Consider the following 25,038-nt stretch of genomic DNA (forward strand, 5'->3'; position numbering starts at 1 on the left):
AAATTTCATCCTTGGTGTATATAACAAATATATATCGCTGCTTGATTTTCAGTTTTTGAAATAAAATTGATAAATTCTTGAAATGGTTGGTTTTTATATTTTCTTGAATACTCTGGAAAACGTTCTTTTCTGATTTTACCTAAAATTTGTCCTAATTTGGGCTAAAAATTTCTTGGGCATGATGCTAGAAGAAGTATATGGGCTAAATAGCGTATTTTTTTACCACCAAGTAAGGCTTTGTAAAACAGCCGAAAACGCCAATAATAGTTGACGTTGTTCTCTCGACCACTGGTATTTAAAATTCTATCTTCTTACCTCGCAGACCAACCTCTTGGGTGTAAGAAGGCTGTATGAGTGAATATGTTCTCTGGTGAACGTTCCATAGGTAGAAGTCAGCCAGGTAACGGAATTTATAGAATATTTCTTTCTATCTGGTCACCTTTAAACGCTATCGTAATGGTGAAGTTAAGTATATTTCATTTGTTTAATTATTGCTATCACTATCTAATCTATCACTAATTCTGATGTAGAATTACACTTACGATTTTTAAGCACCACTTCCAATAAATTGAGGAATTGCATCAGTACTTTAATTTACGTATTTTTTACGCATATTTTTCAATATATTTTTCAATTCATAAGTTTATTTAAGTATTTATGCATTATATTCATGTGAAATAGCAGGATAGCAGGGCTTTGAAAACACTCTTCCGGGAATTTTTTTAGAACCACAGCTCTACTCCAAATAACGTACGTGTTTCTCGCTTGATAAAAATTGGCATGTTCTTCCTAAAATTTACAACAGCGCGTGAAGTTTGGAAATAAATTGCTTACAACGGGAACGAAAGGCTGTTTTGATTTATAAAACGCATTATTCTTCGAGTTCGTTTTACTATTTATGAATTGGCAAACAAAGGTCTGCTCATGTGTTGCTTAATTTATCCGGGCGTGTCCCAGGGTCAACGACAAGGCGCCGCGGGCGGAGCGACGGAGGGTAAGGCTGCCGCCGTGGGATATCTCCCATTCCTCCGCATCTAAAGAGCGTCATCTGAAATTCGCTTCGGCCCCTTCTCGCCTGGTTTAGCTCTTCCCCGATCGTTTCCCAACCCCTTCCTCACTGTGTCTTCCTCCTCCCTCTCTCTCGTGTCTCCATTCCCAGGCAAAGGGTTCTCTTGGATCCCTTTCAAAAAATCGTTGGCCAAAAACTCGAATCGGAATGAGGAAGGAAAGAGAGAGAGAGGTCATTTTTTCCAGTGAAGTGCGAGGGGAAGGGTTGGAGAAAAAAGCTATCCCTCCTCAACATCACACCCTGAACAATCAATCCGTAACAGAAACAGCCACCCTTCGCGACGTTATATCCTCAACATCGATACTAAGCGAGGGTTGCGTATCAGAAGAACCCATTTTGAATTGTGAATTGGGCTCAGAATAAAAAAAAGACCTAAGTAAAAATCTCTATTATTGTTTTTGGTTGTGAAGAAAAGTAAAGAAAACTGTAACTGAAAAGGATGAGGAGACAATGAATAAATGATTTTATGAGGGAGAGAGGGATATTTTAATGTACATAGTGACTAGAATCTTAAGTTAAGTTGCAGTTGTCCAGTCTTTTTTAATGGAATGCCGGAAAACTTTACCTTGCATTCCTAAATCCTAAAAAATTCCTTAAATTTACATATTTTACCAGTATTGTACGTGGAAAGCAAGGAAAGAGGTTCGATCGAGGTCGCGTTGAGTGAATTAAGTTACGCGTGCGTTAAACTTCAGTTTTTTCAATACGTTTCTTTTATTTTACATTGATATATTTTACTATGATCACTCGTACGTACCTGTTCAATCGTGCTCTCGTCTCACATTGTCCGTTTTCCCTTTTAGGAACCCAAAAGTTGTTCCAAATGGTCTCAATAGAAGTAGGTACGTCTCCCACATGGATAATGCCCATTTTTTCTCACTAGAGTTCTCTTGCTCACCATAACCCCAGAAAAGCCTCGAGATTATGCTTCACCTTTCTCACCAGGTGTACCCGTGCTTTCACAAACGACTTGATACCGGGGAATCCATGGAAATCACTTACGTAATCAAAATTCATGGAAAGAATGACGATAAAATAGATAAGTATGTTAAAAATGTAGCGTTTTTCCCTATCATTATGAAAGGATTCTATCACGAAAGATTAGGGATCGGAGTCTTTTACTGTAGGCTGAGAAAAATTTATCTGCTCAAATCTTTTTTTGGGAAATAATTGAAGTAAAGCAGAAATTTTTTATCTCAATTTTAATATTTTCCAGCCTTAATTCACATGTGATGCATTGCAAATATTTATTTTAAATCAATCATGAGCGAAGGAATTTAAAAAAGTTTTCTCATAATTTTTACGGATCCATTTACTCACAACGGAGGAGAAACTGCAGCTTAAACAGCAACTCAACTTAAGCCAGGACTTGAACCTGGAATCCTGCACACAGAAGGTCAGGTCTTTAGGTGGTCACCTTGCTAAATCAACCCCTTCTTTACCATTCTCCCCTCCAACTTGAAATCCCGACAACATCTCGTGGCTAGGAAATGCAAAACGCACATTGCCGGGCAAACACGAGAAAAACGCGCCTCCTGCTCCCTCTCCCGCCGACTCACTCTTATCCCCTGACCTGACACATGGGTTTTTTTCCCACCCACCTAAAACCCCCCCACCCACACCGGGACCACCTAGTGCTCATCCCCGACCCGTCTATCCTCCCGCTCCACCCGCCGTGATCTCTGCTCCAAAACCGTTCGTTTCTCTGTAAGCGATGCAAATTTAATCCCATGCATAATTCAGCGAGAGGTTTTCCGTGTGCGTGGGGCGGAGATGGTGCCAGGGTTCAGCGGGTAGGGCTTGGGAAGTGGGGAAACCAGTTGGGCTTCGAAGGGGTTGTTGGGAAGGGAAGAAATAGGATGGTGTACCTTTAGTGAAGGGGTACGGTTTGTGAGGTTTTTTAAGGGATGGCATGGAGGTTTTGCGTGGGGAACGGTTAAGGGTTTTTCAGCGGCGCGGCGGCCTCAGGATAAGTCGCAGGGTCAGGGCGGCGTTTGGAGGCGGCAGCCCCACCACTCATCTGCATGTCCCGGACTGCCCCACGAGCCTCCCCAGAGACGTATGGCAGGAAATGTACGGTATTGGCGGGGAAGGTGGCAAATTTGACAAAGTTTCGGAAGGTCACGCATCGTTACATTAGTACTTAAGCCATAATATTTTTCAATTTTTTCCTATTTTTTGTCGATTAATTGAGTGGTTGAAGATACTATTTGGTATTTTTTTTTATTTTATCTGAATCTCTCTAATTCCCGTTTGAGTCTCCTGCTTACAGTATCCTACATTTTTCAGAGATTACGCGGGGGTTTAATTAAATTTTTCTCTCTGTAATATTTAAAATTCAAGCTAATTAATCTCAGGATAGCCGAAATTGCCAGGGAGCAACTTTTACCGATAGCAATGTGTCTGAACATTTTATAGTAAGTATAGTATATCGGAGGTAGTAATGTATGAAAATTCACTCACTGAGCAGAGGTAATGGTGTATTCGTAGGTTCTGATTACTGGAATAGTTGCTTTGCCACTTGGCATTCATCGAGCTGGTGAATAGCACATACTTGTGCCATCTTGACAACTTATTCTCAACTTGACTTCTTCTCTCACCCAACTCATCGCAAGTAGCGAAAACCCTCGCAAAATGCAATTAAAAACAAAACAAGTCCGATATAAGTCCCGGGAAGGGAGGGGGAAAAATGGGAAAAAGAAGGATAGGCTCGAATTATCGAGGAGCGAACAACATATTTATTTTCGTATTTTTGAGAAAATGCTTGGTTCCGACTATGGCGTAAACGCCTCATATATTACCCACGCAACTTGACTACTATTCATATTCTGCTTCGTATCTCCTCCCTTTCACTTTCCTCTTCTTGGAATAGCTGTCCTTTCTCGTAGCAACTGCCCAGGGCCCATCCTATCCAACGCGCGTACATTTTTCCCCCTCGCATATTTCCGCCCGCGTCATATCTCACCCGCACGCAAATTCAGCGCTGATACCCGCGCGAGTCTCACACACGCGTTTCCCGGGCGACGTCTCTCCCTGCATCTCATTAGTACATTCTTTAAGAGCATTCCTTTACTCTTCTGACCACATTCATCCGGTAGATATAGTTCACATTTACGCATTCTTCAATTTATTTATTATACTTCCAATTTTTTGCCTTGACATAACATGCTTGTTTCACTCATGGGAGTTTAGATTCCAAGGAAGATTCAGGATCATAAATGGGTTTTTTCCTCTTCCGCCGTTTCTACGAAATCTTAGCTTATTAATGAGAGAGTGGATATTGTTAGTTTAGTAAATATTGATCAAGAGTGGGGGAAATTTCCACTTTATTGTCACGCCACGGTGTTACAAAAATTCACACTTCAATAAATGCAATATAGCGGCGCCGATGAGTTTTCATGAGAAACTTCAGGTTCCGTTGATTTTTTGCCATGTTATTATGATGGCTTTTGCTTGAAATATTTCTCATTAGCGATACTTTTTACGGCACCCTTATATTAAAAAATATTTGCTGTTTATTTGTGCATAAGATGATGTAACAGCAAATTAATTTTTATCTGACTATATAAAGCAAGGATTCATCGAGCCTTAATACATTTTCAGGCCTTATCAATGATAATATCTGTGTAAAAGATATCATAAGCCGTGGTCAGAATCTCAAACTACACGCTATTCAAAGGAAAGCGATTGGATAATTTAAAAAGCCCCAGAGATTTGTGTGTGAATGAGAAATAAAATAAGCGACAAATCCTCTAAAATATTGACGCTGGTTATGATTTTATCTCTCTTACAGAGAATGCAATTTTTGGCCCAGTTGCCTGCGTACTCACCGTCTATTTATCGTCAGAGCCTACTTACCCAGCGGCATCAATTCATGGCGCTTCCTCGAGAAATTAAGAAATTAAATTTCATCCGTTGGATTTTATATTGAAATTACCATTATTTTCTTTTTTGGTCTTGATTGAAGTAGATACTTCTTAGTCAATGCCTGTAGTATTGCCGGCGGCAAAATTTTTAGGGGAGGACATCACAGTCAGGAGGGGGTGTTGCTTCTGAGGGTGTATATGTGCCAAGAACGTCAATGAAAGTGACGCGAGCTGAGGCTCATTTAACAAAAAGTTTCGCTCACTCAGTGATTCAACCCGATGGTTACTTTAGATAGGTGAGGGTAGAGCTCACCTTGAACTAAGCTATGGGGGTGTGAATAACACACATTCAGGGTCGGCGGTCCAGTTCCTTTCCTTGGGCTTCCTCGAACTCCAAAGATTTTTGTTTCGGGATGTCCGAAGGTTTCAACCGCGATCCCTCGATCGGCAGCCAAGCGTTTTACCCACTAGGCTACCAAACTCCCCTTTCAGATAAATGTACATTTTTCATTATATTATGCCACCAACCAGGAGAATTTTGTGGTGGATTATTTTGATAAGTTAAGTAATTTCATGGGAAAAGAAAATATATTCCAGGAGAAGTTCATATGCTGCGGAAAGAGTTGTGACTGATTCCAATGTTAACTGCAATGAAATTACATAAAAACTTCAGTTGAAAACTATTTATAACTGGCGACCAGGGTTCTATTAAGTGAACTTATGACACAATAGTGCAAAGAAACGTATGATTGGAAGCTTCGTCATTAATAGAACGTTGATCAGTTGAATATATTGCGCAAGAGATGCTATCCCTGAATGGCCATTGAGAGATTGACTTCTCAATCCTTTCTTTTCTGCAGTTTTTTATCTTCCTCTTGTGATAGATTTTACTGCAGTGCTACATCAATTGCTAAATATTTCACGTATGGTCCGCAAAGGGCGTCACGGGAGCACGGCGCGTATTCGCCATATTCTTGTTATGTGTTTGCCGTAATGACAACACTGTTCTCGTTTTTGTGAGGTAACAGCGCCATTAACTGTTCATTACAAGATTCAACAGTATAATTTTATAACCAGAAAGCTACCTGTGGGGTACTTTTCGCAAAGTCTACTTGAGGTTTATTATGATTCAAGAGAAAGCAATTATGAAGCGTAATAGCGACCTCTAAATGAAAAATATTATTTTTAAATCCTTTTACACTCTCAGTGAGTTATACTATATACATATGTTCTGTTTGCCTGTTATGTTTTCTTCTTATAGATAAGTTAAATCTGTTGCTCTACTTAGAATACAATGCTATATAATTATAATTTTTATCATCACACGTCTTAGAAAATCTGTGGAAAGAAGATGAAACCAGGAAAATTACATTTGAAAATTAATTCGTCCAAATGATGCTTCTGAACTTTGCTTTCAAGGTTAATTTATCTGCTTATAAGGTGCTTAAGCGTTATTTACTACTGCTTTGATTGACTGAAACTTTGATTGTAACTAGCTGTAGAATTCTCATCCAAGCGCTTGGGATGATGCCATATCGATTGTTTATTATATGGAAAAATCCTATTGCTGTTGGCTTTATGCTTGACTAGGCTTTATTAATATTTATTTGTTACAGAGAATTTTTTTTATTAAATAAAGCATTCATCGTCTTTTGGGTAAAAACATTTTCCTCAGTTGAAAAGTAAGTTTTATCTTTATATGTTCATTGTGTTCAATGTGATTTATTTTATTTTAATACACACTCTTTGATGAAACCGGCATGAAGCTCAAATTTCCTATCATTCACTTCTTGTGTCAAACATCTTTATGTTTTAATTTTTTATCTCTTCTTTTTATTGCATACCATCTCGTTATTGTATGAAAACTTATTCTTTGTTCCTATACCACTGAACTCTGACAACCGATTCTCAAAATATCCTAATGACAACCTATAAATGTAATACTTTCACTTGCACGCCTAAGTTAATGGTCGATGTTAGCCGAATGAAATGCAGTGTAAGCATTAAATCGAAAGGAATAGAGCTCTAATGTAATATTATTTTTTGCTTTTTTGATGTATAACCTTCTTTTCATAGATACTTGCTTACTTCTTGATCTTAGAAAGAATCTGAATCTATTGCAGCTGTTAAACGTATCTTTTTACGATTTATCTCTCATTTCTCTGGCTCGCGTAACCCCGCGCCCAACCTAACCTACCTTATCCTAACCATATCATAACGATCATGAAAATGTTGGTCGTTAACTAATGCTACCGTAATTTTATATTAAATAATTCAATCCTTTGGTAAAGCTTTCAGTGGTTTTCGCTAAAAAGGTGGCATTTTTTAATCTCTGTTTCTCATCGTTTTCATTTAAATATGTTAATTTTATTTAATTTACTTTCAATATTTCAAAACGTTTTTATCTGCAATTATGGATCGTAGAAAATATTAAAATAACAAGGTATAGCCACAATTGAATAAATTTGACGAAAAAATTATAGTTCTAAACTATTTTCTTATTAATTCCATATTTTTATCGTGGTATTACAAAACAGGACTCACATTATTTATTCAATGATTTTTTTCTTGTAAGTGCTCAGCAATTCTCTTTTTCAGCATTTCGCGATATGAAAACTGATTTTGATTTCAACATATATCAACATCATATTCATCATGAACAAATTGAATGAGGAGCACACGTATTTTAGGAGTGAGTAATTTTAACGAAATTTGCGCAAGTGTAAACGTTTATTGTAGGATTTTGATTATTTTTTGTCGAAGAAATTAGGACTGCCAAAATATTCGAGCGTTTTTCAGTGCCATATTCAAATCAATGTTCTGACATTTTCCGTCAAGCATAGATAATGGTAGACTATATAATAATATGCATGTTTCATGATTTGTACTAGTTTGTCATATTGATAAATTGTAATCATTTTACAGTTGATTCAAAGAATATATGCTTCCGAGATTCATGTTAAGATTTAATTTCACATCTCATTGATAGAACTGAGGTAATTAACCTCTACGTAGCTTATATCCATGACCCAACTTGTAGTGTTGTGAATGTAATTCAAACTGTGAACCTTAAGGTGAATTTTCATAAGAATGCGATGTGCTCTGCATTGTCATTTCTCAAATTAACAATTCTTGATCAAGCCATCATTACCATCATGTCTAATTCAACCAAACCTTTTCCCCACCCTCACCTGGTCCTTTTTTACCCGTCCGCGCCTATTTTTTTCCCTCGACTCTATCTCTCTCTCTTTTCACATCTATTTTCCTCTTCTATCTTTCTTTCTCTCTCTCTCTCTCTCTCCTATCTCTCTCTCTTCTCTTTCTGGCGACGCTTTTTACAGAGGCAGAGTACACCCTCGATGACTCCTTGTGGAACGAGGAAAGTCCCGTTGGTGAGTACCGCGACGGCACCAGGAGCGAGGCGGGCATCGGGGACACGGGCTCGCGTCGATGGCTCTCTCAGCAAGGTAACGGACACGATTTGAGGAGGAGAGAACAATAAAAAAAACAATAGCACGCGAACTAAGCAACCGAGCATTGATTGTTGAACGTAATTGTCGTCTGTTATCCGTGCTGCCTGCTCTTCTGTTATGTGGATTGTGTGTACAATTGTTGTTAGACGCTGTCGTTGTGCTCTCTCTCCCTCTCGCCCTGTCCAAGAGTAGGGATTTTTGCAAACAATAGTGACATGCAGCCTGAAGATAATTGAGGGTTTAGAAGTCAAGGGGCACAAGGGATTTATTTCTAAACTGAGTTACGTACAGAAACTGATAGAAGGAATATACAAAAACTTGGTGGCCAGGGGTGACCATCTGGTCCTGTGCTGGCAGTGAGTGGTGAATGAAATGCGCCATTAACCATTTCGTGGACCTAATTTCTGTACCTAACTTTTTTGAAAAAAATTACTTGTACCCCTTGGCTTTTGACCCCCTCACTTCTTCGCATTCTGAGGCGTGAATCTGCACATTGTTTTCTAGTTTTCTAGTCTGAGGGTTTATTTTAAACGAAAGAAATCGTCCCATTGCTGAAGACACTTATTTAAACGCAATCGTAATGTGTATTTGATATCTCATGTTTCAAAATTCCATTTTTTACAGAATAAGGTGCATAGTGTTTCGTATCAAGTGACCTTTCGGTCAAGAAATGCTTGAATTAACAACTTTGCAGTTGATCAATTAGATTGAGCGAAAAAAATTCTTCATGTGAGAATATATTACTTCTGTAACATACTATGAGAATCGATAAATTGTACTCTTTCTTTTCCTGACGCAATATTGAGACTACGAATTTTGTTAACAATATAATTAGTGAATAAGATATATCTCTAAAACAACCTTCAAGTTCATGCAATTTATTAGACTAATTTTTTCAGTGCAAATGCATTTATTTTCGTCACTTCACATGTTGAGACCATCAATAACTGATGATCCATGTAAATTTTGTGATTAATTGTTATGTATCGGCCCGATTCAAGTCGCATAGTTTATAATGGAATTACTGCCGTGATAGACTTGCGTCTAAATTACAGTTGCGTTCGATGCGCCCAAAGTCAAAGGCAATAACATTTACATTGGTAACGCGTAAGTTCCAGAGTAAGTACTTCATTTTTCCTAAGTCATCGGCATGAGATAGCTGAAATCAACTTTTAAACTTTATCCCTAGCGCCCCCTTTAGCTGATATACCCATGCTAATGAATTTTACCAGATCTCTACTCTATCATTGCGAACATTTGCAGTTAATACCAATCTTGGACAGTTCATGCTGCATACTTGCTTACATGCTTGTGTTTGTATTCTGTGTTGTATGCCTTCATTGTTGCCTTGCACGTTGCTCGATTGTTCAATGTCTAAATTTTGTTTACGTTTGTAACTGCATCTGCATTCATTTTCAGGCACTTCTTCTATGGTATGGTTGCATTGAATTTTCCATTTTTATAAAATTTTGTTTTATCTTTCCCAAAGGTAACTTATGGTAAATATTGAATACATCCAGTTCATCTTTAGTGAAAAGTTTTGAAATAGCAATATTCACCCACCTTATTCAAACATTTGGTTGTAATGCGGGAATACTATGACGAACCCCTTTCTTAGGAGGTAATTAGCTCAACTATAAGTTGTCCATGGTCATTGAAAGTTCCTTAAATCTCTTTTCTGGGATAAGTCTTCACAAATTTGTTTTTGGTTATCGTTTCTTGTACTGGTCGTTTATCCACGGAGTTATTTGTAGGTGCAGCAATCGTTCCGGCGTCATAGACGAGCAGATTGTTTACATGTCAATGCCTTAAATTTCAATGTTAAATCACTGGATGGTCTCTTAAGCCTGAGTCGATATGAAGACGTGGCCACTGGATAGAGTGAGTAATTCATTCAAGTATAAGGCAAATGGAACAAATGTCATTTAAATTTCAGAGTGGTCGGATTACATACCTGTTGACGTTTACCTGCAACACAAAGGAGCATAACAATGAATAGGGGCAATTTGGCAGGTTGTTTGTGCACCACTTTTCAATTATAGCAGTTTTATCTAAATTAATTTTATTACTCGATTTTGCTTCTTCACTGACTTTTTCTCCAGTAAATTCCAGAAATTAGTTGTTAATTATTTTTCTAGACGAATTTTTATTTGAATGATGAATGATTATTAAAAATTTTCGGTAGTCCAAAGCATACCTGGATGCGAGATTTTGCAAACCAGCGCGACAGACATGAGAGCAAGTCAACAATTCGGACGGAACACAGTATGTGCGGCGTGAACGTCTCGAACTTGTTCGGGTGTAGTCATGGACACGGGAAACTCGTGCTCGGGGAATCGCTTCGCATCGGTGCGCCAGCAATGAGATCGACAGCAATTTGAAATGGAGATGATGGACTGCGCTCATGCGTGCTGGATGATGGGAAGGTGCTGAACATGCCGTCCCAAAGCAAAGGACCCCTTTTCCCATCCAACACCGCTTGGAGTTGATGCCCTGCGTCTGTGTGTGTGTCGATTCGGCGAAGAGAGCATTTACCTGAGGAACGCTAAGGGGTTAAGACGGCGGATGGAATTTCCATTCGAATACCTTAAGCTCTCCACTCTCAATCTTCCTCTTGTGCTCCAAAACCCTCCCTCCATACACACCCCTTTTCTTCTGCCAACCTTCCATTGTTCTTCTGTCTCTTCCTCAGGATATGTCGAAGCAACATATCACTACGGGTTGTCTACACGCAACCCTCCGAATTCTTCCTCCATGTACTTCGGTGTTGTGGAGGGAGCTTAACTACGCGAAAATTCAACCGTTTTCCTCTCCAGAATGAGTGAATTAGAAGCATATTAATAATGAGAGTCAATACAATAAAACGGCTTTATAGGGTCGATGTTGAGTTGGCAGATCCCTTCTTCGCTAAGTATAAGCAAAATATTTTGAGTGGTTTCAATGGTCTATTTAATTACTGCATAAAAAATTTAAATAGTGTCAAAAGTAAAAAAAATTAACAGCATCAAATAACATGGCGGTGCAGAGAATTGTAGGTATGCTAAATATAAAATACACTGGCACATACTAGTCAGATAATGTGTCAAAAGATATGAATCTTAAAAATCCAATGCTGGAAAATGCCCACACTAGAAAAGGTGAAAACAACCGGCGAAAACTTACTTATAAAGTTCTATTGTGTTCTTGTATTCATACGTAAAGTAGCAAACACACTCAGCGCCTGAAAATAGAGACAGTGTAGTTCGTGAAATTGTGGGAATCTGACCTAGCTATTGTAAATTTTTAAATGCCTCGATGTTGTGCTACGATGAGTGTTCTATCGTGCCCTATTGAAAGAATTGAGTGAGGGGTCTCTACGTAGTGTAATAATAAGATTATTTCAATCGTGGCATGCGGCAAGATGAATTATGTTTTGGATCTGACTGCTCGATGGTGAGGAGTCACCAGTCCTTTATATCTCCTCGTATTTCTTCCGTGTATCCCGCAAAGATTTTTTTTAATTCACCATTTAAGTAGGTACACTGGTGTTTCAATGAGTAATATTTTATGCGTGGAGACGGCGTATGAATAAGCCGTCGTACACTAGATTTCAGCTAGTTGAGATTGTTTATGAACATATTAATGTGATGCAGACCTTTAAGATTAAAAGATAACCTTATGCACTCGTGGAAATAGTTGATGAATGAAACCAAAGAGGTCTTTTTTCTGTTTTATTTCTTATACTATTCAAATAATAGCCGTCTTACGACATGATTCTCACTGCAATCATCATGGTTAGTCTGATTTTTAGACCTTCTTTAGCTCCTCATAGTAATAACTTTGTGCTGTGCCTTCTTCCTTGCTCCCGTCAGCCCCTCTTGTGATTCACTCGTCGATTTCTTCCTTTTTCTTGAATAATAATAATAACAATAATATTTTATTCTCGAGTATTGATAGCCCATTTCATCTTTTACATACCACTTAGCAGATAATTAATATAATTAAGGCTCAAAATTAAAATGTTGAAGAAAATCAAATCCAAAAATAAATGATTAATTACCAATAGACTAAAAGTCTTAAAAGAACCGATGATAACACTCAAGTGTATATGGAATTGAAAGTCTCTATACGTCATAGAGAGATTAATCACAAGTGATTTTGGTAGATTAATACAATTAAACAGTATGAAAAATAAACTCTTACCTTACCAAAAACATTTCATCAACAAATTTATACCTATTTTAACCCTTTACTTGTACTTTTTTGTGCTAAACTTCCTTCGTCACATTCTTCAATGTCTTTTTAATTTCATAGTCAATTTCACTATCTTTTTTAGATCAATTCTTTTCCTGTTCTATATTATATTCTGTCCGTTATATTCTCCTACTACTCTCATGTGTTCCTGTCCACCCAACTAATGTTCAATATATTCCCGTCCTTATCTCCAATGTCCGCCGTGTAGCTCTCTTTTCTCTGCTTTTCGGACTATTTTTCGCGTCAGCCTTTTTATGAGAGCTGTTACAAAATCTCCATTTTTGTTCCTAAAAAAAATATGAGGTGATGGTGATCTTTTTTATCTCAGTGACAAAAGAGTTGTAGATTTAAATCGATGGTAATTACTTTCTTTCATTTGTAAAAACATCATTTACCCTCTTGAAAAATATGCAAATTAATCACTATTTTTCTGCGTTAAATCTACGAAATTAAACGTCCATATGTAATTATAGCTGCAGTAATAGGTTAATTGATTGAATCCATTCGATATATAATTCTATCCCATGATTCATTCCCACTATGCAGCAGTGCATCGTGCAGATTTTTTTTATTGAAGGGAGTCTGTTCTGGTCAAAATTGCGGAAAGCAAAATGTAGTTCCACAAAAAAAGGCAATACATGAATCATATGATTGGTACCAAATGAACACTAGTATCGTTTTTTTTACAGCCGGAGTACCAGCTTGTACATTGCCTCAAAATTAGGAGCGTTTTTTGCTCTTCATGAATGAATAAACAAGCTTTCAGGGATATATAAAATGCATGCGCGATTGTGGCCTGAGTAAATCTCTTTCAAAGCATCCTCGACACGTGTTGCGATTGATTACACTCTGAAGGCCAAACGTTTCCACATATAATACCGACTCTTATAGCCAAGGGCAACACGCACCAGGAAAACTGAAATTTATGACAGTGAATCCTGTATTATGTTTGGAACTGGAATTTTCAAGCCTTTCCATGCTTACACTTAAATATCCCAGATACACACCCCCTTTGCTTTCCTCGCTCGTTGCCACAAAAGGCGTCGAGGCGTGTTTCAAACCAGCTGAAAACCATAATTCAAGGCCTTTCTCTTCACATAAGCCTTTTCTTCGTCCTCTCCACTTAACGATTCCTTCCCCCATGCCCTTTTCTTAACAGCCCGGAGCAGCACATTAATCACTTTTAACCTCGAACGTATTTATTCTGCGTATTTTGCGCCTCACTACCTTCAGTTTCCTTGTTTTCACCCTTTTGCGTTTCATGCAGTTTGTCTCCGGGGGTGTTCCCTGCTTCTCTCTGATGCTCTGGGATACGGAATTATTTCCACTTATTTAAAAGCGCGAAATTTGCGGACTGCCCTAAAAGAACCATCCACATGTCCTTTCTTTATTGCATTTTCTCTTACTGTGCTAAATGCCGTGGTAAATGTTGGTATGATAGCGTAGCAAGTTAAGCAGTTGATGAAGAAAGGTTAACTCGAAAATTTATCTATTCTTAGAGAGAAAGAAATTGAACTATGAGTGCTATTTTTATTCTACTTTGTTTAATGAAAAAAAATTCATGAGATATTGTTCACGTAGTTCGATAACCACACAGTGAACTCCGTTGCCAAACTTGAATACAGTGAAGGAAACGCACCGATAATGTCTGAATTTAGTATTACTCCGCGCTTATTTAATATTTTCCCTTTCTTTTAATGTGGAGTCTGCCTTTAGTTGGACATTTAGGCCGTGTTGTGTTTATGTATCTGAGCCAAGAGGAAGTTCATCAGCTTAACTGCATTTCGTATATCTGCTGTCGCCACCTTCCGAGAGAAAATAAGAAAGAGTAATTACTGCCACTTCGCATGCAACTAAGTCTGAAAGGAAAAAAATCCAGAATAGCTTGATCTCCCGCCCAATGTCTCCCACCTTTCTCTGACGAGGAAGATCAAAAGTCCGATGGTAGCGTTTTTTACTCATAATGTTTACTTCGTTTGGAGAAGGAATATTTCTCGGGTTTTCCACCGGGTGTCGTATCGGGTTGTTAGTTCCCAACGTTTCCATGACTAAGTCCGTCATCGTCATCAGGGGTTAATGTTGAGCCAAGTTTTTTCTCCGGTATTTATACTCATGAGGGCCGTTCAAGTGGGCCCTGATTGGTCCTTTCTGAATTGGGGTGATTTATAGTGATTGATCACTGACTTCCACGTATTAATTAACTGGAAGCCTTTGTCTCTGTTTAGGTTCTTTTGGTGTATGTTGATTTGTATGGCTTCTTTGACAATTCGATCCCAGTAGTTGTCTGTGCGGCATAGCACATTGGTACTTTTAAAATCTACTCGGTGACCGAGGTCCAGGCAATGCTCCAGAAAAAACGTGGCTCAACATTAACCCCTGATGACGATGACGGACTTAGTCATGGAAACATTGGGAACTACAACCCGATACGACACCCGGTGGGAAACCCGAGAAATATTCCTGCAGAGCATACGCCGGGAAAAACTCAGATTCTACTTCGTTTGGAGATTTTATTTCCAATCAATTCCACTCTTTAAATCCATAAAAAGTATAGAATTTTTATAACACCTACCTACAGGTACTGATTTATCTTTCTTTTTTCTATTTTCCATTATTATTATGAAGTTAGATGCTTCAATGTCATCCTCAGCTTTTGGCTTCTGCACCTTCAGGACTCAGTTCATCAGAGTAAATTGGGTGAATAATTTATTCACGGCGCGGGTGCCTACATTTGATGTTTTCGTGGTAATATCCCTTTTCATATGGACCGTGACCGATCTGATTGCCTTATTTCACACTTATATTTTAACATGATTATTTCCAAGGATTTTTTTTCTAAAAAGTATTAACAAAAGAGGGGAATTATGAAGATGTAGGTCGGAGTTGGTGGTTTTAAATTGAACCTCCAAACAATGCCGGTGATTGGATAAATACATGACGTCATCCGTATTTGATCCCAAGTTCGAAAATACAGAATAACCCTCGTGGAGGTGACACTTGTGAGGAGTCATCTTCACTTGCGAGGAGTTGCCTCTTACGCGCGCGTCGCCTTTGTTCTCCCCGTCCGCAATTCCTCGTTTCCCGTTGTCCCATTGCATCGCACGCGTCGCTCGTGGCTGGCCCCATTTTACTCTCACGCCTCGCCGAGCCATTCATCCCTTCATCCCCGTCACCAAGGCCATCCCTCTCTTGTTCCCTCTCACTATCCGGCGCCTTTCCTCGCCCGGCTAAATACATTTGATAATATTTTCATGCACCTTTCCCCGAGACTTAACCTTTTAAAACCTCCATCCACCTCTCTTTCTCTCCCTCACTATAAGCATTCCCCGGCCGTGTATCCTATACATTTATCTCCTCCTCCCTTCCCACGTCCTTCTCCCTTATTTATGCCAATATTTCTCTCCCCTTCAAGGTTCCTCCCCGACCCACGAATGCGTTTCCAAAATCCGTCACCTCACTCCACCCGCTTCCCGCGTCATCCCTCTCTCTCTCTCTCTACATTGCAGCCATTTAAAGTGCTCCCCGTTCTTTCTTTCTCACGTCCAATAAATTATAGCTATCACCTCGCTGACGTAAGGGTTTTGTAGGTTAATATCCTCGCAAAATGTATTGGCACCCTAGCTCGTTGGTTCAGTGGAGCGATGCCCATATATTTCGATGCTCCCATTCTTTCTCTTCCTACGCGTCATTCTTTTGTGGCTGCACATCTCTTGCCTAGGCTGCTAAGTAGGAGGGTAATTTTTTTGTAAGAGAAGCGTGGCAGTCTAGTGGGTAGGGTGTTAGGTCTCTGATCGTAGAATTCCGAGTTCAACGCTAGGTGTAGCCTGTGGACCTAAGCTATGCACTTTCGCGGTACGAGATGGTCAAGAAAAAAGTTGCCCCCCCCCCCCCCCATACCTTAACATCTGCAATTCACATGCACGCGCAATGGACTGATGGGAGCCTTATCCTCACCTATCCATGCAAGTCTTTGCATTGAAGTTCTGGATAAGTTAGAAATACATTCTTGTGCCCCAAGTAAAACGCCAAAATGACGAAAAGAAGCCCCTTCGCCCAGAATAGGTAAAATTCACATGCTTTTGTGTGGCGTCTACTCAGAGTCGTATTAATAAGAATTTTCGTTGAAGAAAGGAGGTTTTTTAAAGCTAACATTTAGTTGGCAGTTAATAAAAGTACTCTTCACCTCTAGATTATGAAATGAGTCTTTTTGTGGAGTTTTTGTATCGAATGATAAGCCAATTAGTCTACTGCCAATTTCTCAGCAAAGATAAGTGCTGCCTTCATAGCCATTCGACAAATCACATTTAATGTTAATAGGGAAAACGAGATTGCAAAGCAGCTGGTAAGAATGGACATAAAAAGGGATTAACTAATGAACCACTCCATAAATTCAATGGGAAAAGTGAAAGTATCCTAAGATATTGAAATATTACGGAATCCCGTGTCATATAACCAAGAAATCTGAAAATATTTTTTCCAATAGAGATATGGTTATGAAAACAACACCCACTTCACCAAATATTAATTAGCGTTATCTTTATAGATTTTAAATCATTAAATTATACGATATCGATTTTATTTCACCCAAAGGTAATTTAATTAGCGGAGAATTGGAGCTACAGCGCTTGAAGACTGTGCAGTTCATCGATTCCTTCCTCATAACTCACGTCACGTGAATCGAAAAACGATGAGGGACAGTTTTCTTTTTTTCTCCCTGCTCTTACCTCGAAGCGATTTGTGCAAAACCACCGAACAGGAGACCAAGGATAGTTTACATTTGAGCAATTTTCATCTCCGACCATTAATCAAATTTGCTCAAAGAAAGTCTTTTTTTATACCCCTACCGATAATAATTTCAGAAAGAGGAAAGTATCAGAGCGGATGCCACATTTAAAAAAAAAAAACTAAAAGAAAATCATTTTGCTTTTTTTATTATTCTGGGGAGAGAGAAAGAGACATAAAAAATCTTTTTGAGGGATTCCTGCCCTCAGCATTATCCCCGTGGCATCAACTTCTTGATATTCACTCGCTCTTCCCCTTCCTCTCCCCCCCTCCTTCCCCAAACTCTTACCCCTCCCCCTCCACCCCCATCCCTTCTGTTCTCCCGCATACCCCGAGGCTTACATTCTTATTCATCCCCTCCGAAAAACCGTTCGGTCCTTTCCCACCGTCATATCCGATGAATAACCTCCGCGTGGGACGCAACCGCTTGAATCCCCGTGTGTACACTCCAATTTTTACCTCGCTCTGACGGCAGCTGCGCCCAAAAACCTGGCCATCGTTCCCAGCTACCAGTTCTTGCTGCGGCCTGAGCAAGTATTCGTACCAGAAGAGTTCTCAATGCTCAGATCAAACACGCCCAAATAATTATACCCGTAGATCAGGTGTTTTTTACGCAATAATTGAAAGATTTTCCATCTCCATAGAAAAATTTGCTCCTTCCGTAGATACATCAAATTATGGTTTCACTAGTATTGGCCGACGTTCCTCTAATGACGGCGTGGCATTTCTCTATCCTCTCCCTACTAACCCTATCCTCATCCAGGAGGCGTCGGCGGGCTCCCTATCGCGGCGGCGCTACTTTCTTTTTCTTGCTTCCTCTTCACACCCCTTCTCAGGATGACTAGGCATATGAGTTAAGGTACCTAGCCCTTGCGCGTTGTATCCTCTTAAGGGCCCACCCTGGGTCCTCATCCGCTGTAGATAAGGTGTCTTTAATCTACGGGAAATATATACGGATTATTCTGCTTTGTAGATTGGTCTTTCTTTCCGTAGGAAGAGTAATGGCTGCCAGGTTTCCCTAGAAAGCACGCCCTCCTTGGCTTTCATGGCCTTAGAGCTAGCGTGTGACCTCCCTACCCACTCCCAACTTCATTCCTCCTCCTCCCCCATGAGACTCCAGCGGATTAAATCCCCAGAGGCTAGGCGCCGCTGCTCAAAAGGTTCTTGCGAGAGCTTTTAAATGTATAACAGGTGTATGTTCGGAAAAATCTGTGGAATAGTCTTACTTAAGGATTATTCTTCCATTTGTGTGGGAACATCAAGTCATGAAGAAAGATTTACTGTTTTCCCGGCAAATTGACTGCGAGAAGAATTCTCGGGATCGCCACCGGGTCAGGAACTGCATTACTGCCGACGTTTCGATGTCCGACTCGGCCATCAAAACGTCAGTAATGCTGTTTCTGATACGGTGACTATCGCGAGAACTCTTCACAAATCAAATCATGGTTACGCTTGTGGTGACCCACGTCGACCTAATGACAGCGTGGCGTTCTTCCATCCCATCCCCTCCGTCCATATCCTTACCCTGGAGGGCACCGTCGGGCTCACGTCGCGGCGTGGTCTCTGTTCCTTTTCCTCCTTCCTCTCCATGCCCCTCCCGAGTATGACTGGACGAATAAGTACATAGTACTTGATTCTCATCCCTCGTGATTGTACCCTGTAGAGGCCCACCCTGGGTCTCCATCCGCTTTAGATCAGGTTTCTTCAACCTACGGCCTATAGGTTCGGCCGGGAAAGTCCCACCAACTTAACTGATTGAAATAATTACGTGAGATCTACGTTATTGTAGAATAAAAATAGAGTTGATCTATTTTTACCAACCGTTCCCTACATTCCAAAACCTAATTCGCTGCTTACGTTTACTGCTTTTGTTTAGGGCCAATGTGATGATATATCGCTATCTGGTGACAAGAGTTATGCCAAATGCCATTGACTTTTGTGATGAGGAATTGCTGGCGTCTTGTAATTTGCGTTTAGATGAATCCAATTTAATAGAGGTGTAATTACCAAAATTGACAGTGCGACTTTTTTTGGTCTGTTCTCAATTAGAAGAGCATTAAAACCTTGGCAGCTCGAGCTTAAATACTGATACTTGATAAGTAAGCATAGGCGCGAGAGAAATATTTAAAGTTGATGATCCGCGATCCAAATCTCTAGAATTTTAACCATACTGTACAGAGAAAAGAATAAATATATTCTTATGAACGATAGATAAGAAGCAAGATATTAAAATTTGTTTTCCGTCATTAATTTAAATCTACTGACGGTGACTCACAACGAAGTGTTTTCAAGGAAAATAATTGCTCCTAGTAGGGAAAATGAAATTGCACCATTTCGTCAAAATTTTTTCCTTACTCTGACACCATCTTCGTACTCAATTCCTCGCATGTTAGCAAAACCTAAAAAAAGGAAGATCATAAAACAATAATAGTGGACAAACTTCCATCTACGATATAAATATTTAGTGTTATTTCTCGTGTACATTTTAGGCAATTTTGGTAAACAGTCATCCCCTTCCTAGCAACCTGAAAGAGGTGGATTGCAAGGCATTATGTAGATTTAGGCGAAGAAGAGTCAGCCACCACCCGCTGATAGTGTCATTGGCACCCCGAGTCCCGGCTGAGGGCCTTGCGTGTCTCTGAGGAATGAATGGCTTCCAAGGGAGAATAAGGAGGGCGTTTACGGACCCCTTTCTGGTGATATCAAATAGGCCCCAGATAGCGAGCGTCGCGCAGATGAGACGGAGACTAAAAGAGGAGCCTAACGGGTTAGCGGAGGAGAAAAAGGAGCAGAAGGCCGCGCGCATTTAAGGATCTGCTCCGAGATTAAAAGAAGAACCGCGCTCGCTGCCGGGCGGCGCTGAAAAGAGTAAACCACACTTATTATTCCGAAGGCGGGAGAGGAAGGAAGGGCTGGCTGCTACGACCTCCTGGGTGAATAGAGATGAGATGGCCGGGGGGGAAGATAGCCGCCGTAGTGGTCGTGACGGAAGATCGGCCATCGGGTGTGATTTAGCGCGGCTCTTGAAAGAGAAGGAAGAACTTCGCCAAAAAACTCTCGGGGTCTAATTTAGATACCTCTTACCTCAGTTACTCATCCGTAGCGCTCATAATATTTCCACCTGGGGGAGAAAAAAGTCTGCATCCAGCCTCTTAATAAATGTCTCGCGTCAGCTCATAACCTCGGAAATACGAGAAAAATCTAGTTTTTCTTGTTCGGCAGAGCAGGCATTCTTCTGAAGTATAAATGCGCCTAAGACTACATGTTGAGATTCAAAAAAGTCTCGGTTTCTATGATGAAAATGGCATAAAAAGGTAATGCTTTTCGTCATGAATTGTAAACACAATTGAAGTTAGTGTCTCTACGTGTATGCTAATCAATAAATAATTATAACCGAATTGTTGGTATATTATCTTCTACTAGTGCCTGATAATATCTTGGCATCAGTCTTGTTGCTGCATTTTTATCAACACATTGTAAGGTGAACCAATTGAAAATCTTGATATATAAAGCAGTAAATTTGAAAAAATAATGATAGCGCGCTAAAGAGAGCTCTTCTTAAAAGAGCATAGGTGTCTTTTTCTCTCACCTTTGGTAAATTTATTAAATAATTAAAAAAATATATCTTTCTAATCCTATTCCAATAAGTATCTGGTGTACATATAATTTACCTACGTCATTCCCCATCAAGGACGCCTATACTCCGCATAACCATTGAAGACAAATTCCTGTCTTTGAACTCCCTAGCACCCTAAATACTAGATGCTATGAAATAATTTTATTAAAAATGTTTGAGGTTTTTGCAGCGTGGTGCTTTGCGTCAATTTTTTGTGTTTTCAAATTTGTTGGTAATTTTTTTAATCGCGGCAAAATTTTTCCCAAGGAGTACAATGTTGTCATGGTAAAATCCTACATGCGTTTTGATATAAATAAAAAATCTAAGACACACTGTTATACTCCCTAATTTACGTAAAGAAATCGGTAAAAATCTAATTAAACGCAACTTACGTAAAATATACAAAAATATACCACCCTTACGGTGATCATTGCAAGTACCATTACAATATTTTATTTCTGCTTGAGCCTCAAATGAAAGAAGTAATTCCTTTGCTCACCCCTTAAAAAAGTTATCCGTCCTGGTTTATCGTCTTTCGTACTGCTATGCCTGATTATTTAAGGAACCGAATAGGAGCGCAGTATCCCCTTGCTTGAGATAAGCTGGTAGCTACTACACCTGAGTTTAGAGGTGGTGGTTAAATTCATCTACGGCGTAAACCTGCGTAGTTTTTACAAGGAGTGCGCTTCTTTATGAGCAAACACGGAGGAATGTAGGTGTTTAACTGCTCTGATGTATGCCGTTTCAGCAGAAATCGGAACCCCTCGTGGAGAAGTATTCGCTGCTTCCTAGGTTGTATCCTTCTTCGGAGTGCTAGTTCACGCTCCTGTCAGTAATCTACCTCTCTTGATTTAAGCGCAGCCTAAAGCTACCTGTCTTTCGTTATTGAGTAGGATCTGGTGTCTCCTTTAAGTTTACGTTCCGGCCTTGATGATTAGTCTTCGATATTGGAGGAGCGCTTGACAGTGCCTTCTACGTAGAAGACGTAGTTAGTATGCAACGGCTGAAATTTGCCAAGGAATGTATCCTCAGGTAGCCCATAGGTATTTTTGATAGATAATTGAAAGCTCTCGGCAAAATGAAATCGTGCGAAGTAAAGTTGTCCTATTTGTTGTAAAATACGCTACATAGGGTAGAGGTATGGATCGCAGCGTTCAGAAAAAAATCGAAGAAAGCTGTATCAAGTTTAAGGGTCAAATCGGGATTAAAATGTTATCTAAAAAGGTATCTCTGCCTTCAAGGATTCGAGGGCTGAACATTATATAATTAGTTGCTCGATGAAATTTTGACTGGTCATTTTAGTAGATATGTTGATATCCCAGTGGTAAACAAAATTAATAAACCGCACTAATGTATCAAGATTATTTGGCCGAAATAAAGGGTAAGGTAAGTCATCAGATGCTTACTTATCGCCTGTTTATAATGACTCATGGTTTATTAGTTGTAAAAATAATATTTTCTCCTAAATATGTAAAATATACAATGGGTATGTTTTATACTCGCATGTGAGCAGTGTATTGATCTTTTGGCCTTTTTTCTCCAAAAACGAGTCCCAAATGAGCCTTATCTGCCGTGTAACCTTCAAGCAAAGTATGAGTGCACAGACTAGCTCTTCCCGCCGGTGATAATCCAGCCCAGAGATAACCCGCGGCTATTCACTCTATCCCGATTTCACTCCACTTCGAGCTGTTTAGCTTAGCTGCTCTCCACGTGACGCTGCCAGTGTTTTTCTTTCGCGGCGTTATCTTCCCGCTCCTTGCTCCCTCCCGCTGCGAGCTATGTACTCCTCTTTTTGGCCCTTCCTCACGATGCCTCCGTGTTCTCCTCCACAGATTCCTTCATTGCTTTTCGAATCTATCCTTTCCTTTCGCCAGAGTGGCCCAAGCCGGCTTAGCTCCTGGAATTGATATCCACAGCTCTCCTGCTCACCTCTAGCACTGCGATGGTTTTTCCGAGATTGCGGGGATATCTTGGCCGGCGATCATTCCCACTATCTCAGCGAGGTCAGGTCATGCATTTCAATCCATTTCTAAGATCTACATATCTTGATCGTTCGACATAATCACAATATTTTCAATGAATTGCAGTCAGAAGCATTTGTGTACATTTGGCTCAGTGAATTTCGTGATTCATTTGTATGTCTTACGCTTTTCCGGATATACTTAATGACATTGTAGAGATTTATAACTGAAGTTATGGCGCGAGAATCATTCGCAAAGTTATTGTTGGTAATATCAAACTTTCGTTATTTCGGCTTACTTCTGTTATCAATTGATTGCACGTGAATAAAATCCTTTAATTTTAGATGCAAGAAGTTTATTTCATTTCAACTCTTTTGTGGTATTTTTAACAAAATAGTAACAAAATAAATGAAATGTAATATTCTAACATTGATTACGTTTTCGACGTTTGTTGTGCTCTCTCTAATAGTGTTTGTAATACCTTCTTTTCTTGATCCATTTTTTATGCGTAGCCAAGAATGTCTCTAATAATGAATAACGTTTTTCTAAGTTTTACACATGAATTAAACTTAAATGGTTACCTTCATTCAATTTCATGTCTATATGTTATGCTCTGTTTGATTGTGTACTCTTTCTACTATTCATATTCTTAACGAAACAAAGAAAAAACAAAAAACCTACAGCAAAAAATGAACCACAATAACCAGAACATTAATTTGAAAAAAATGAGAGGTCAAATTTTCTCACCCTACCGAAATTATTTCTATCTCCAATATTTTACCAAAGCTCGCTCTGTATCTCTATTCCTTGTGGTCTACTCATTTATGATATTTTTTCCGTTTCTTCCCTACGTCTTTGTAAAATGTTTCACTCTAAGATTTTTTTCCTTGCTTTCTAGTCAATATTATGATTTATTTTCATTTTTCCGAATGTTCCCATGGTCAGTGTGATTTTTTTGTTTGATTTATTTATCAAATTTCCTCATTCCGCCGAGTTTTACGATATTTCCACTGTTTTAATTATTTGAGGGACGTTTAAAATTAATTTTCTCCCTCATATCTTGTTTTATAATCATTTTAGCCTTCGGTATTCGTGACTGGTTTTCTTTCTTGTTAATTTATTTATGATTATTCCTCTCAGAAATGAGAAAGGGGTGTTCGAGATCTACAGCGGGGTGGAATTTATTTGCATTCTCAAACCCGAAGGCACTCGATACCTCAAAATCAAATTATCTCTGATCGGTGTGTTTTTTTTATCTTGAAAATTTTGTCAACGTGCCGCCTGATTGTATTGGAAATTTGATTGAATATTTAATTCGAGACTTTGATCTTTTCAACTCGGACTAAAGCATATTAAGTTGTATTTTACACATAAAATTCACTTATGGCTTCCATCTTGATCTTGCGACCCAAGTTTTAATCTCTTAATGAGGAAATATAAAGCTACACGTGCGGAAAATTTACTCATTATAAATATATTGACCACCTAAATTCCATTTTTTCCGTTAGTTTTTTTGCCATTCTTCCGGTGAAAATTTCTACCGGTGCTGATGTGAACTTTTAGGAATGAGTCATTCTGAATCACTTTCATCTAGGAACGAAAGCAAATACAGCGAAAAGATGCAAGATTCGTCAAGAGCTGCTTTGAATAAACAGAGAGCATGGCACAGCTTGTACATAAATTAGGCCAGCAACTGCTAGAGACTTGGAGGATGAGTAGTAGGCTGGGTAGTAGTGTGCTGGAGAAATCAAGAATCTTTCCGAGGCACTTCTTATTAATAACAGACTACATTTATTAGTCAGACTGAAAAGATGAAATACGAGAAACAATTTGCTGCACAGATAGATTTAGGAAATTGTTTTTCCTCTAAAAAATTGACCTTGTAGATGGAACTCTGTAGTCAAAATGGACTCTCTAAATTCTAGGCGGAACTCAGTAGTTAAATCACTCTCGCAAGGCCCTTTTTTTAAATGGCTGATGTACCAACATCTCCCGCCACACGTCACTGATTATGGGGTAGTATGCAGATGCATGTACT

At 39.2% G+C, this 25,038-nt stretch overlaps 1 protein-coding gene across 12 annotated transcripts in view; it reads left to right on the top strand.

Moving 5' to 3' along the window:
• The window catches only part of LOC124158546 (disintegrin and metalloproteinase domain-containing protein unc-71), a 967,603-nt gene that overhangs the window by 365,724 nt on the left and 576,841 nt on the right, over nucleotides 1–25,038 (top strand). For 11 of the 12 annotated variants that reach the window (XR_006864826.1, XM_046533688.1, XM_046533691.1 and 8 more), the window contains one exon: nucleotides 8,277–8,402. Coding sequence is in view for 11 of the 12 variants with exons in the window: in XM_046533688.1 (XP_046389644.1) it covers nucleotides 8,277–8,402 (126 nt within the window). In the remaining variant the exon portion in view is untranslated. The remainder of the gene's footprint in view (nucleotides 1–8,276; nucleotides 8,403–25,038) is intronic. The other variant, XM_046533694.1, reaches the window with a different exon arrangement.

Source organism: Ischnura elegans, chromosome 5 (assembly GCF_921293095.1).
Source record: "Ischnura elegans chromosome 5, ioIscEleg1.1, whole genome shotgun sequence".
NCBI classification, from domain to species: Eukaryota; Metazoa; Arthropoda; class Insecta; order Odonata; family Coenagrionidae; genus Ischnura; species Ischnura elegans.